The 13,351-nt window shown below is 35.2% G+C and overlaps 1 protein-coding gene across 1 annotated transcript; it reads left to right on the top strand.

Moving 5' to 3' along the window:
* The first annotated feature begins 2,282 nt into the window (after positions 1-2,282).
* LOC145571193 (uncharacterized) lies at positions 2,283-3,011 on the top strand. Its single transcript, XM_081630265.1, has one exon. It carries the CDS (start codon positions 2,283-2,285, stop codon positions 3,009-3,011), a length of 729 nt encoding a protein of 242 aa, XP_081486391.1.
* The last annotated feature ends 10,340 nt before the right edge of the window (positions 3,012-13,351 follow it).

The raw sequence follows: 13,351 nt of genomic DNA, 5'->3' as shown, positions 1-13,351 counted from the left end.
ATATTTTGGTATAATTTCAAAAATCACAAAAACACTCCATATTACTCTTAATCCCATTTCTAGTGAGATTTATTTTATATTTTCTAATATAAAGTTAAGAAAGGTTTTTTTTTTTTTTTTGGTTTATTATTTTTAATTAATATTTTTAGTACTCTAATATTTTTAAAAACGGTATTAATGATATTTTAAGAAGCAATATTTTGTTTTACTTTAAAAAATCCAAAAAACTCTTTATTATTTTTACTCCCAAGTCTAGTTAGAATAATTTTTCATTTTCTAATATAAAGTTCAAAATGGTTCTTATTTTATACTTTAACTACTTTTTTCCTCAAAAAAAAAAAAATATAGTTAATTACTTTTTGTAGTACTCAAATAATTTTTAAAACGTTATTAACGTTATTTTTATTTTAATTTCGGTGCGCCTCTTAAGTATTTATTATTGTTTTTAATTTATTATACAATTTAATGGATCCAAACAACCCTAATTACAATCAACTTGCTCAACATTTTTCTGATTTAGGTGATGATTTCATCACTAGTCCAAATTTTCAATTATTCCTAGAAAGATTAGGAAACCCTTCTTCTCAAAATTCCGTTCATCAACCAACACCTCCACAAATTCCTAATAATGAAAACACTTATTTTGAGCAACAAACTCCTTCCGTTACCGAAGGGAGCAACTCTGAGTACGATGTCAGCCAAGAAGAAGCTGTTCCGGAGACACCACAGTACCCTCCACCACCTCCAAGGATTCCGGCCAATCAACCACTTGCCAAAGGGAGTCGCATTTGGTCGGTTGCTGAGGATGAAGCTCTAATTGGGTTCTACCTAGAACTAAGTGATGATGCGCTTCGTGGTACGAGTCAAAAGGCATCCGAACTATGGCGAAAAGTTCATGCAGCTTACTATAAACTACAAGCTGAGAAACCGCATATTCTCCCGCCAAGACCTATGAAGAGTTTGGAGACACATTGGAGAAGAATGGCAACTGATTTGCTATAGTGGATTAATTGCTATGAGGAGGCGGGCAAACTCCCTGAAAGCGGAAGTGGTTACAACGAAGCCGATCGAATTAAAAACGCTTCCAAGTTGTTTTATATCTCCTCTAATCCACAACATAATTTTGCATTTCCACATGGAGTGGAAATGGTTAATAAAGATCCGAAGTGGAGGACTAAACTAAGATGGGGTCTGTCAAAGGAGGAAAGAAAGGGTTGCGGTGCCGATGATGAGGAAGATAACAGTGGAAGTGGGAAAAGGTCTAGGGCGGAGAGTGAGAATGAAATCAGTACTAATGGATTTATGTTCGGAGGATTACCACGACCAGATGGTGTCAAAAAAACGAAGGCTAAGCGTAAGGGCAAAGCAGTTGCTTCCGAAAGTGCAATATTGAGCATTAGTGAACTGATAAAGGCGTGTACTGAGGTTAGAGGAAGGGAGGCGAATTTACAACAACAACGGTTGGAACTTGATAGAGAAAAGGAAAAGAGGAAGCAAAAACAAGTTGATTTAGCAGAGAAGAAGATGAATCTTGATATGCTTCAATCACTTTTAGCAAGGACAACACCACTCACTCCAGCTGAAGAGGCCCACAAGGACGAGTTACTTCAATTAGTCTACGGTAGAAAATGATTGTATTTCTTTAATGAGTTTATTTTTAATTAGTTGTATTCTGTGGTTAGATTTGTTTAATTAGTTTATCTTTAATTAGCTTATCTTTATTTTGTTCAAATTTAATTAGTTTATTTTTAAGTAGTTGTATTCTGAGGTTAGATGTCTTTAATTAGTTTATCATTATTTTGTTAAATTTTAATTAGTTTATTTTTAATTAGTTGTATTCTGAGTTTAGATTTGTTTAATTATTTTATCTTTAATTAGTTTATCTTTATTTTGTTCAATTTTAATTAGTAGTATTCTGAGGTTAGATTTCTTTAGTTAGTTAATCTTTAATTAGTTTATTTTTTATTAGTTGTATTCATGTCCCTTGTCTTATTAGACATTAAGTAGTCATATGTCTTTCATGTCAGTTGTCTTTTTGTATTTTGAATAGTCAAGATTCTTTTCTGTCTTACTATCTTTAATCACTCATGGAATTGTCAATCATGTTTCATCACTCATGGAATTGTCAATCATGTTTCATCACTCATGGAATTGTCATTCATATTTTTGACCTCTCATTGAGTGTTCATGCTTATAAATAATAGTGATACCATCTACGCAAAACACATTATAATCCAACTCCTCAAAAATATCCAAACACCCGTAAGTAACAAGCAAACACAATGTTTTCCATTAGCTCAACCTCCAGCTCGTCTGATTCTGATCAATACGTAGAATTTGATCATTTAGTTGACGAATTTGTCACAACCCATCTACCAACTTTGTTGTATAACAACCAAACACAACCCCAACCCGTATCCGATGTTGAATGTGTTCCAGAGCGTAGAGGGGATACAGATAGAAGAGATAGGGAAAAGGGGCATGTTCAATTATTTAATGATTACTTTGCGAGTAATCCAATTTATAGCGACAAACAATTTCGGCGTAGATTTCGAATGCAACGACCTTTGTTTTGTAGGATTATGAACAAGGTGGTCGAGGGGGATCAATTCTTCCAGCAGCGTAGGAATGCAGCTGGAAGGCTTGGGTTATCACCGTTGCAGAAATGCACCGCTGCAATTAGAATGTTGGCGTACGGTACCTGTCCAGATGCTGTGGATGAGTATCTGCGCATTGGCGAAACTACCTCCAGATTGGCTTTGCAACATTTTTGTCAAGGGGTTATTACACATTTTGAAGCTGAATATCTCAGAAGTCCCACCGACGAAGATTTAAGGAGAATCTTGCATCAAAATGAAATGCGAGGTTTTCCCGGTATGATAGGTAGCATTGACTGCATGCATTGGGAGTGGAAGAATTGTTCTATGGCTTGGAAAGCGCAATACGCAGGCCGTAATAAAAATGCAACCCTCATTCTGGAGGCCGTTGCAGATCAATATTTATGGATTTAGCATGCATTCTTTGGAATCCCGGGATCTTGTAATGATCTTAATGTCCTTTACCGTTCTCCAGTCTTTGATGATGTTCTTCATGGTCGGGCACCTCCAATTCATTTTACCGTGAACGACCATGAATGCAAGTTGGGCTATTACTTAGCAGATGGCATTTACCCAAAATAATGGACTACTTTTATTCAAGGTATAACACTTCCACAACATCAAAAGGATAAATTATTTGCTGATAAACAAGCTGCAGCTCGGAAGGACGTTGAACGGGCTTTTGGGGTTTTACAGGCTAGGTTTGCCATTCTACGACAACCCTCCCTTGCGTTTAACGAAGACATATTGTGTGACATAATGAAAGCTTGTATCATTATGCACAACATGATTGTCGAAGATGAACGACACAACTATACTCGGGCCGAAGTTTTAAGAAGGTACTATGAACAAGATCGCCCGCAAAATACAAGACCCACTATAAGTGCTACAGTTAACAACAACGAGCCTTTTGAATTCAATGTTGGCCGACCGCCAAACGTTGATTTCGACACGTACGTCCAGAGAAGAATGTCACTACGTGATAGAGACACTCATGTTCAATTAAAAGCGGATTTAGTGGAACACATTTGGCAAAAATATGGTTCTATTAATGAGTAAAAAAAATAAATTTGTCGTAAGATTACAATTTAATAGAGTCTTATGTAATCGTACGTTAAAAATCTAGGTTCGTTATTGGTTCGTTAAAAATGTAGTCGTACGCCAATAAAATTTTATGTTGTATTAAATTTATAATTAATTAGCGATTAAAATTTCAATATTATGAATTAATATTTAATAATTGTATTAAATTAAATAATAGTATAATTGTAATTAGTAGCCCTAAAAATTCATTTAACCAAAACATAATAAATAATAATAGGGTGATGTGTAAGAGAGAGAAATATTGGTGGGGTATGTGAAAAAGTAGGAGAGAGATTGATGAACATTTTCTTTTTGCTCACTAGTGGGATAAAATTTGCTCACAAAAAATGCTCATGAGCAAATTTAGTTGGGAAGAGAGAGAAAGTGGGTAGAGAGAGAATGAGGAGAATTTTTTTTGCTCACTGGTGGGGATGCTCTTAGTTTTCTCTTTTTGTAATTTATAGGGATAACATTAAACCCAAATTACTTGATTCTAAATTTCTAAGCTTTTTTTTATTTTTTATTTTTTATTTTTTTATTTTTATTTATTTTTATTTTTATTTTTTTTATAACTCCAAATTTTTAGTTTAAGCTTTGGGCTTTAAAATATTCTCTACTTTTTTTGACAAGAAAAAAGATTTCATCATTAATGAAAGATAGCCAAACGACACTTACAAACAAATCTTAGGACATCTAAAATTCCAATACAAGTACAAATCACCTTAAAACTAGTTACATTGCAGATTTGATCAACGATTGCCTTAATTAAAATCTTCATCCGAAGCAATACAATTTGTGAGTTAGCTCTAATTCGGCTTGAGACCCACGGATGAATAGTTGTTTGGGTGAAAAAACTCATATGACCTTCCAGATATTTAAGATTGTGAAACCCTAAATCTTCAATTTTTGACAGAAGAACAAGCGAAGAAATTAAATCTAATAGGATAAACACATCATATAGATGGGATCCATATATTAAAAGCAATTAAAATATTCTCTATTTAATTTCATTGTTCAAGCATTAGATTTTGCCCATTTTGGATTTTTGCAATTAAGTTTTAGTTTTTATCTTAATATTTGATATTAACTAGTATTTAGCTCGTGCAATGCACATGCACGCAGTATTTTATTTGTGATTTTTTATTTTTATTATTATTTTTTTTTTAATATTGAAGGTTTGTCCAAGTACATATTGGGAGTTTTGGGACTATTGTTTATCAATTATTCATTTATTCCCAAGTTTTTTTAGAGATGTGAAAATCTATATATAAAATGTAATTGTAAATTTTAGAGAGATTCAATCTTAAATTGATACAACTTATCACAAGTAAGGAGAAATTAGTTTAATTAATTGAAAGCAACTTGTGAATTAGTTTCATGTTTGCTAGACAATGATGCATAAAGAATGGGGTGTTAACTAAATAACTCCCAACTCCTTTAATGCCACTCTTTGGTTATCTCCCATGATGAATTGCTCTTCTTCTTGCCTTGGAGAACATCTAGTAACTCTCAACTTTGTAATTGTCCTTTCAATTTCCGGATCGAAAGGCAATAGAGAATGAACACAAGATCTACGCATACAATCTCAAAGAAAAAATGTAGCCTAAAAGAAAGAAAATCTTTTTGTATTTTCAAGTAAGATAGCATAGACTCAATCAACTGTAGCAAATAACCATGCCAATCCCCGGCAATGGCACCATTTTGACAGGAGGGAAATCCTAGGTCGTTGAGTTCTAAAACTCCCCCCGATCAAACTAAATTTATAACCAAACCTAACCCTAGTATAGGGGTAAGTCTGAGTCGAACCCAAGGGAATGAGGTATAAAGTTGAGCTATTTCAAAGTCTAGGTAAACGGTTTGGTCTAAACAAACTAATCAACGCTACTAATTGAATATGAAGAACGATATCAAGGATACTAGGGAATTAGAATCCACATGCATTCGCGACAATCATGCTAATTGGATAAAAAATCAATCAATCGAATAATGCAAGGGAAGGTAACAAATGCAATCAAAATCACTTGTAAAGCTATTTCCTAGGGTCAAACTAGTGGTCTCTACAAGTGACTACCAAAGGAAAATCACAAGACAAGTTCAATCAATAAGAGTAGCTTCCAAATCAATGTGTCGTATCAATAAAAACTACAATGCAATCTAGCTTGATAGTTAAGGTTGATCACTCCTCAAGACATCAAACACATGCGCAAATTATACCAACCAATTTAATCATAATATCAATCAATCAAAATCCCCCAATTAGCTATGAATTATCACTTATACATGCTTCACCACATCCCTAGCAAGCAATCTACTCACTAAATATTGCAAAATTGAATAGCAAAACTAAACTAATCACCAATTTCATCATCAACATTGTATTCAAATTATATTCAAACTATCAAAAATCAAATCAAACAATCAACTAGAAATTCAACCAAATATCAAGAATCAAACACTAAAATTGCATTAAAGAGTAAAGAATTCTTACAAAACTTTGATCAAAATCAAAGAGGAAGAAGATTAGAAGTAGCAATCATCAAAATCACCAAGTTTCTCTCTCTAGAATCTAAGAACAAAAGTTTCCCCAATTTGAGCTTCTCTCTCTAAAAATCCAATCTAAACAAATTCTAGTCTAATTCCCCCTTAAAAAGGAAGAAAAACTATGTATATTAAAACTAACAAAGGAGAAGTTAGTTAGACATCCAAAAAGAACTTACTTCTTTCTCTTGGTGCGTTCAACTATAGGCTCTATGCATCCTTATTATCCCGAGATCGTTGAACCCCCTACACATATCAGTTTCAAAACGCCTTGACAGTGGGTTCAACATCTCAAATTAATGAGTGCACCATAATGAACCCACCAAGCACAAATTTCCTTCATATTGAAGTTTTATTTTTCCTAACTTACCCCTTTGATTACCTTACCCATATGACTCGAAATTCAAGAAAATCGAGCATACTCTCATCATCAAACACGAAACTCCTTCTCATTATTCTCATGCTCGCTTAAAGGGTCCGATTCCCATGAAAACAACCTATAAATCCAAACACAAAACAAGTGAAAGAAAGAAAAGAAAATAAAGGAAAAATAAGAAAGATAAAATCAAAAGAAAAAGGTTAGAAAACCGGGTTGCCTCCCGGGAAGCGCTTGCTTAAGGTCCTAAGCTCGACCCTTCCTCCAAATCACGGAGGGTCAAAGAAAACCACTTTCTCCAAAGCCGTTGAGGGATCAAACTTCATGCCATTCTTTGGCAATTCCACTTTCTTTTTAGATGCATTCTCTTGTTTTGAAAACTCCGACTCAGACTCAAGCTTGCTTTGTTTCAACTTCATTTTCTTCTTCATGAAAGGTCTCTTTTTCTTCTTCGTCTTCTTACTCCTTGTAGTGGACGGTTTCGCACCATCAACACATTTGGAGTCATCTTCAACCTCCCTTGGGTAGAGCTCAAACCATGAAGGTATATCAATTACATCCTCATCCACAAGTTTTGAGGGCTCCATGTTGTCTTCACTAACCGTCTTGCTTTCAACACTTATAGGAACATCATCACAAGCTTCAAGAACATCGTTAGTAGAAGACACAAACATGCACACATTGTCATTAGAACGAGGTGAATTGATACACACATAATTCCTTTCACAAAAGACAAAGACTCATGCATTGACTTTAACTCAAAACTTGCCTTGTTATTACCAACACGCAATGTAATAAGGACACCTTTTACATCAATCAAAGCACCCGAAGTAGCTAAGAATGGTCTCCCTAGGATAATAGGTATATCGTCATCTTCTGCAATTTCAAGCACAATAAAGTCAACGGGAATTGTAAACTCACCTATCTTGAGGGGGACGTCCTCAACTCTTCCCTTAGGAAACTTTATAGAACGGTCGGTCAATTGTAAGGTCATGTTGGTTGGAAGGAGTTCACCTAGCTTAAGCTTCTTAAAAACGGAATAAGGCATTATGCTAACACTAGCACCGAGATCACAAAAAGCATTTTGAAACATTTTTCCATTAATCTTGCAAGGGATTGAAAAATTGCTTGGATCTTTCATCTTTTTGGGTAAATCATTGTGGATAAAAGCACTACAACACTCCCCAACTTTTACCGAATCAACCTCATTACACTCTCTTTTGCCACTCAAAATTTCCTTAAGGAACTTAGAATATCTTGGCATTTGTGTCAAAGCTTTGGTAAAAGGGATAGAAAGATGGACTTCCTTAAACATATCAAGAAATCTACCAAATTGCTCATCAATCTTGTTTCTCAAAAACTTTTGAGGGTATGGAAGTTTGGGTTTAATCACATCCTCATGCAATTTTTCTTCAATTTTCTCTTCCTCTTTGGCATCTTGACTCTCCTTTCATGACACATCAAGCTCTTTCTTCTCACATGAATCACTCACCTTCTCACCCTCCTTACTCTTCCTAGAAACACTCTCTTCAAGCACTTTACTACTCCTAGTGGTGATAGAATACACCAGTTTCTTAGGATCAACTTATTGAGAAGGTAAAGAAGTAGGGCTAGCACTCTCCTTTAAGGTGTTTGCTAATTGGGTGATTTGTGTTTCAAGCATTTTGTTGTGTTTCATCATCTCATTGAACTTCTTGTCACTCACCGACATGTAAGTGTTCAAAATCTTGGTTTGGTTCTCAATGATTTCTTCCAAAATAGTCCTAGAAGATGAAGGTTGGGCATAGGAATTGTCACCATTGCCTTAAGTTCTTGGAGCAAATCCGGGTGGGGGTCCCCTTTGATTGTTGTATTGAAAATTACCCCGATTTTGGTTGCTCCAATTACCCCGGCCTTGATTTTTGCAATTGTTTTGGTGATGGTTACCATAGCCTTGATTTTGGCTTTGGTTTCCATACCCTTGACCTTAAATTTGATTATTATAGCCTTGATTGTTATAGTTGCCTCAAAAATTTTGATTTCCTTGGTTTTTATAACCTCCATTTTGGTCATAATTATCAAAGTTCCCTTGTTGGTGAGAAATTCGATTCCCAAAATTCCTTTGTCCATCAAATCTTTGCCCATTGTTATTGTTTGAAACAAAGTTCACTTGTTCAAATTCATTGCTATCAACATCATCACAATTATCAAAAGCATGTGGACAATTAGAAGCGTCATGGTCATAAGATCCACATATATCACGAAACAAACAACCACTCGGCATATTGTTTGAAGTAGAAGGAGGAGTTGAGTTAGAAGATGTACCTCTCCCCTTATTGTGGGAGGGAAGAATTGGTGCTTGTGATGAGCACTCTAAGCTTTGCTTTGATCGAGGTTATCTCATTTCCCAAGTTTAAAATTTGCGAGGACAAATTGTTGATGGTATTGAGATGGTCAATTGAATAAACCGTAGAACCACTCTAGCTTGTCGGCTCTCTCTCACCCTCTTGTTAATCCATGTAGTGTCTCACTACATCCTCAATTATGTCCACTACCTCCTCTTCCGTCGTTCATGATAGGGCCTTCGGCATCGACATCTAAGCGAGATTTTCCTTGAGGGCTTAGACCTCCATAGAAGATCTGGATGATTTGATAGGTGGGAATCCCATGATCTGGGCACTCTCTTTGATACTCCTTGTACCTTTCCCATGCCTCATATAAGATCTCATTCCCCTTTTGCTTGAAGCTTTGAACGAGTGTCCTTGCTTCGGCCGTCTTCTTTTGTGGGTAGTTACGAGATAGAAACTCCTTAGTCACTTCATCCCATGTCCTCAAAGAGTTTGGCTTCACCTCTTTGTCAAACACGTCTAATAAAAGAAAAAGGGAAAAGTTTAAGCCGAATGAACTCTTGAGTAACCCCATTCACCTTGATGGTATTGCAATACTTCTCAAACTCCTTAAGATGGTTGAGGACTCTCATGCTTGGCTCCACTAAATTGACGCCTCTCTATCAATGTAATTATCGCCAGTTTAATCTCAAAGTCATTTGCCGGTGTCGTGGGAGGAGCAATTCCGCTTTCAAACCTATAGGCTCCCGGAGTTCCCAACTCCTTCAATACTACTCTCGGATTAGCACCCATGCTTTCTCGTTCTTCTTCTTCTTGATGGTCTTCCTCTCTTGAAGGACTTGAGCTTAAAGAATGATTAGTAACCCTTATCTTTGTTATGGTCCTCTTAATTTCTGGATCAAATGGCACTAAAATTCGATCTCATGCCCTACGCATACAAATCTCAAAGGAAAAAATGTAGCCTAAAAGAAGAAAAATCTTTTTGTATTTTTCAAATAAAATGGAATAGACTCAATCAAATATAGCAAATAACCATGCCATTCCCCAGCAACGGCACCATTTTGACGGGAGGAAATCCCAGGTCGTTGAGTTCTAAAACTCCCCCCTGATCAAACCAAATTTATAACCAAACCTAACCCTAGTATAGGGGTAAGTCCGGGTCGAACCCAAGAGAATGGAGGTATATGCTATGGTCTCTAGTTAAGCTATCCCGAAGTCTTAAGCAAACAGTTTGGTCTAAAGCAAGCAAATTAACACAACAAATGATAACAATAGAAATCAATATCAAGGTACTAGGAATTTAGGATCCACATGCATTCACGATAAACATGTTAATTTGATAGGAAGTTGATCAATCGAATAATGCGAGGGAAAAATGGTATTTGCAATCAAAATCACTTGCAAAGCTATTTCCTAGGGTCAAACTAGTGGTCTCTACGAATGACTACCAAAGGAAAATCGAAAGACAAGTTTAATTTATAATAGTAGCTTCCAAATCAATGAGTTGTATCAATGAAAACTACAATGCAATCTAGCTTGATGATAATCAAGGTTAGCTACTCCTCAACAAATCAAACACATGCACAAATTCCATCAACCAATTTAATCACAAAATCAAATCAATCAAAATCCCCAAATTAGCAATAGTTTATCATTCATACATGCTTCACCACATCCCTAGCAAAGGATCTACTCAATACACATTGTATAATTGAAAAGCATAACTAAACTAATCATCAATTTCATCAACAATATTGTAATCAAAATATCAATAATTAAATCAAACAATCTATAAAAATTCAACAATATATCAAAGATCAAACACTAAAATTTCATTAAAGAGAAAGGAATTTGATCAATATCAAAGAGAATGAAGATAAAAATGGAGCAATCATCAATTACCAAGTTTCTCTCAAAGAGAATGAAGATCAAAATGGAGCAATCATCAATTACCAAGTTTCTCTCTTTAAAATCTAAGAACAAAGTTTCCCCAAAGTCTTAAGCTTCTCTCTCTAAAAATCTATTCTAAATAAAAAAACTTCTCAATTCTAGTACAATTCTTGTCCAATTTAGTTTGGTCCATAATACGGGTACAATAATAGTGTAGTTGGATAGGGTTTGAAAAGAGCTTTCCAACGATAATGAGCCCAACTCCGATGAATAGTGAGGAAGTTATGGTCAAAATACTAAATTAGGCTCAAAATGATCAAGTGGAGGACCCATTAATTATTATTCCTAAAGTTATTAGGAATTACATACTTTAATTCTCTAGAGAAATCTAGAAGATTATTTTAAATTCTAATGGAGTTAGGATTAGTAATTAAACTTCTATATTGTTTAGAAAAGATAAAGAATTTAATTTGGAATAAAACAAGTGTTTTAAAAGATAAAGATGATTTTAATTAAGATAATTACGGAGTCTAATTACCTAATTATATTGGAAAAAGGACTCCATACAGGATTTTAATCCTGATCGCGCAATCGCGCTGCGGAGAATCTATCGCGACGAGATAGGCCTGTCGCATTGCAATAGGGTCTGTCGCGTCGCGATAGGGTCTGTTTTACTTCGAGTTGAATTCTGACTCTTTTCTAAACGTTCTAGATGTTTTCTCTATAAATAGGGTCTTTTTCCTCCGTTTTAATCACCAACAATCATCAATAATCATCTAATTCTTTCTCTTTTTAAGCTAAAGCTTATTCTTTCCTTCTCTCTCTTGATTTCTAAGCCTAGCCTTTTCAAAATACAATACCGCATTCACGAGTCTTATACGCACATAGCCAAGCTCGAAGTTGCCTTTGCCCTAGATGTGAAAGAAAGAGATATGAGGCAACAAAGTAAGTTGTTTTATTGCTCTATATCTTTATAAAGCATGTTTATATTATTTTAATTCCTAATATTATGTTAGGATGTTATTTATTGATTTCAAGTATCATGTTTAGGTTGCTTTCTATTTCTTCTATCATGTTAGTATCATGTTAGGGCTAAAGCTTTGATCTTTATTGTTTAGTAACATGCTAGGATTTGTTATATTATTAATCTTGTTAGTATCATGCCTAGGATCTTGCTAATAATATTATTATGCTTTGATGGGAATATTATTATTATGATGTTTTGTTGTATTAATAATTTATATGTTGCTTGATATTATTGTTATTGCTTGATCACGCCCTCTCTTGCAGGATTAAAGGGAATTTGTACTTGAAATCACGCTTAATAAGATAATTAATAATTTTATTTAGACTAATGTGATTTTAATTCAAGTGATCGCCAATAATAGTTTTGTTTGTGCATTAATATTCAACAAACATAGATTAAACAGGTTTAAGGTTGATATATTGATTGTATGTTAGTCAGAAATCGCACATGAATATGAGAAGAATAAAGTAGAGGCCTATTTTTAGGGCAGGTTCAATCTCTTTTAGGTTGGATTTGTACATTTATCCCCGAATATCTAGTCATGGTTCAGGACAACTATGGAGTTAGCGATCTCATGGATCGTGAAGGGGTGTAACCTTCATCCTGTGAACGGTTTACAAATTCCTAAAACTTGTTGGCGACTCTTTTACTCTAGCTTCCTTCCCTTTGGACGCCACCATGCTTAAGTGTATGATCACAATGGGGCTCAAGTGTAGGATGATTGAATTATTCCCTATAGTTTTTTGGCGACTCCATTGGGGAGGATTTCTATTTTAATTCCTAAAATTTATTTTGGCAATAATTTAGAATGAGAGGATGTGACTCGAAAAGTTCTAAGTATTTATTTGTGTAATTTTGATTGACATTATTGGCATAAGCATAAAAAGGTCCGCATTGGATAGACCATCCGTAATGTGTCAAAAACATAGGATTTTTACATGTAAGAAATTTGGAAAATATCTTTTATAACTAGAATTAAGAAAACGCTGTGAAAACTGAAAAATTCTAAGAAAACAGAGAGCTGCTGAGGCATGTAGGAACTGGTGCTGAGAAAACAGTGCCCATCGCAGTGCGATGGCTCTGTCGCAATGCGATAGCAATATCGCGGCGCGATAAGGCTATCGTCTCGCAATGGTCCCTGTTGTCTCGCGCCAAGTTCTTCCAATACCGAGCCAGAAATCTGCGTTCTTGCTTTGACCGGTTCTAGTACTGTTTGCTCGATTTTACTTCCTGATTGAGTTTTTCCCTCTTTTCTGAACCCATATGTGTTCTACATATGGCCATAACCCTATGGGAATTCACACTCCATCTACCCAATCGAACGCTCATTGCAACGAAGGGTACATCCGAGTTTGTGAATTCACCAAACCATGGAAACAAGTTTAACTTGTGGGGTCCCATCCATACACTCCAACCCTTACAAAGGTAAGGCTTCCGGGTGATGCATCTGGACTCATAAGCATGGACCCTCTTTGATTAACCCTTATCCTTGAACTTTAGAGAACTAGAGTCA

Source organism: Chenopodium album, chromosome 12, assembly GCF_948465745.1.
Source record: "Chenopodium album chromosome 12, dcCheAlbu1.1, whole genome shotgun sequence".
Taxonomy (NCBI): Eukaryota; Viridiplantae; Streptophyta; class Magnoliopsida; order Caryophyllales; family Amaranthaceae; genus Chenopodium; species Chenopodium album.
Note: the sequence above shows the minus strand (reverse complement) of the source record. Positions and strands in the feature narration are given on the sequence as shown.